At 39.0% G+C, this 1,767-nt stretch overlaps 1 protein-coding gene across 1 annotated transcript; it reads left to right on the top strand.

The window, feature by feature from the left end:
* The first annotated feature begins 823 nt into the window (after positions 1 to 823).
* On the top strand, positions 824 to 1,264 carry LOC149575017 (uncharacterized). Its single transcript, XM_089815987.1, has one exon. The coding sequence runs from the start codon at positions 824 to 826 to the stop codon at positions 1,262 to 1,264; it is 441 nt and encodes a 146-aa protein (XP_089672113.1).
* The last annotated feature ends 503 nt before the right edge of the window (positions 1,265 to 1,767 follow it).

Raw genomic sequence — 1,767 nt, 5'->3', positions numbered from 1 at the left:
CATAATTCAGCAATACATGGATGCATCAGGTCAGAAGGTTAATAAAGAAAAATTCAAAATTTTCTTCTTGAATACCTCTCTTGAAATGGAAAATAGGATATGTGGAATTATGGGTTACAAAAAGGGAATGTTCCCATGCAAATATTTGGGTATCTCCCTAGAAAAGAACTCAAGGTACACCAAAGTTTGGATGGACACGATCGATAAGGTGGATAAGCGGATTGGTAGCGGGAAGAATAAGTGGCTCTCTAAGGCTGGGAAGATTACCAAGATCTGAGCGGTCCTTTCAGCCACTCCAATTTTTCCCATGGCATGCCTTCCTCTCAATAATTGGATGTCCAGGAATTTTGAATCAAAACTTAGAAGTTTCTTGTGGAAAAATAAAGAAAATGACAAGAAACTTGCTCTTATTAAGTGGGACAATTTATGTAAACCCAAGGAATGTGGGGGTTTAGGAATTAAGAAACCGCAATGGAAAAACGAGGCTTTAGGAGCTAAACTTGTATGGAGGTTATACCAAGAAAATGAACATAAATGGGCCAAAATTCTATATTATAAATATCTCGATCCAACGGACTCGGAATTGGTGTTCAGGATAGAAAATTTACCTAAAGGGTCGGAGTGTTGGAATTTCATGTCAAAATGTCGGAGGATTATTAGCAAATATCTAACTTGGGATGTGGCGGTAGGGAATAAAGCCTTATTCTAGGAAGATTCTTGGGATGGGCAACCCCCTATTCATTCATCCCCCAACTTAGAGAACCTCATAACTAAGTTGAAATCATTGTGGGGTAGTAAGGTTAAATATTATGAAGTTAAAGAGATGTCGAATGAGGAATTGCGATGGAGATGGCACTCTATAGATGATTTAGAACTTGAGCTGGATTCAGTTGCAGCCTTTGAAAAGATCATCTCGAATAGGAAAATTAAACAATCTGAAAGGTCGGATAGTCTCATATGGGCTGGATCAAAGGATGGAATTTACAGTGTGAAGCTTGGGTATCAATCTATTATTCATTCACAGGAGTGGAACCATGTGGAGATCCCTTTAAAATTGTGTTGGGATCTAGCTTGCCTACCCAAGGCAGGTTTCTTTTTATGGATTGCCCTTCATAATAGAGTACTGACTGTGGACAGATTAGCTAGATTTGGTATCATGGGTCCTAATTGGTGTGTCATGTGTAAACAGAGAAATGAAGATGTAGACCATCTCTTTCTCAATTGCCCTTTTGCTCAAAATTGTTGGGAATGGATTAAATCCTGACTTAAGTGGTCAACCCCCTTTTAGAATTCCCTTAAGGGGCTCCTTATTTCCTGGCCCACACATATGGTTTGTGGGGTATATAGAAAACTTTGGAATATTTTCCCATCCCTAGTGGTATGGGAACTATGGAAAGAAAGAAATCATCGAATTTTCAAAAATAAAGAGTGAAATTTGGACAATTTTCTGTTAAAACTCAAAGTATCTATAATTGAAGTTATGAATGCTAATCTAAGGAAATCCTCTCATGAAGAAGGCTCTTTCTCATTTTGGGATGGAATAATGAAGAAAAAATGGTCCAATCTAATCAACCCTCCACTAGTATATGCAACCAGCAATAAGGAGGCAAGGGCCAACTGCAAATGGGCTCCTCCTCACCCAGGATGGCATAAACTAAATTTTGATGGTGGTGCGAGAGGGAATCCCGGTATAGCTGGTGTAGGTTGTATCATCAATGATGAGGATAGTCGGTGGATAGAAAAGTTAGCCTCTCCTCTTCCTCCAGT

Source organism: Cupressus sempervirens, chromosome 2, assembly GCF_028749045.1.
Source record: "Cupressus sempervirens isolate cs-2001-9-10 chromosome 2, ASM2874904v1, whole genome shotgun sequence".
Classification (NCBI taxonomy): domain Eukaryota; kingdom Viridiplantae; phylum Streptophyta; class Pinopsida; order Cupressales; family Cupressaceae; genus Cupressus; species Cupressus sempervirens.
Note: the sequence above shows the minus strand (reverse complement) of the source record. Positions and strands in the feature narration are given on the sequence as shown.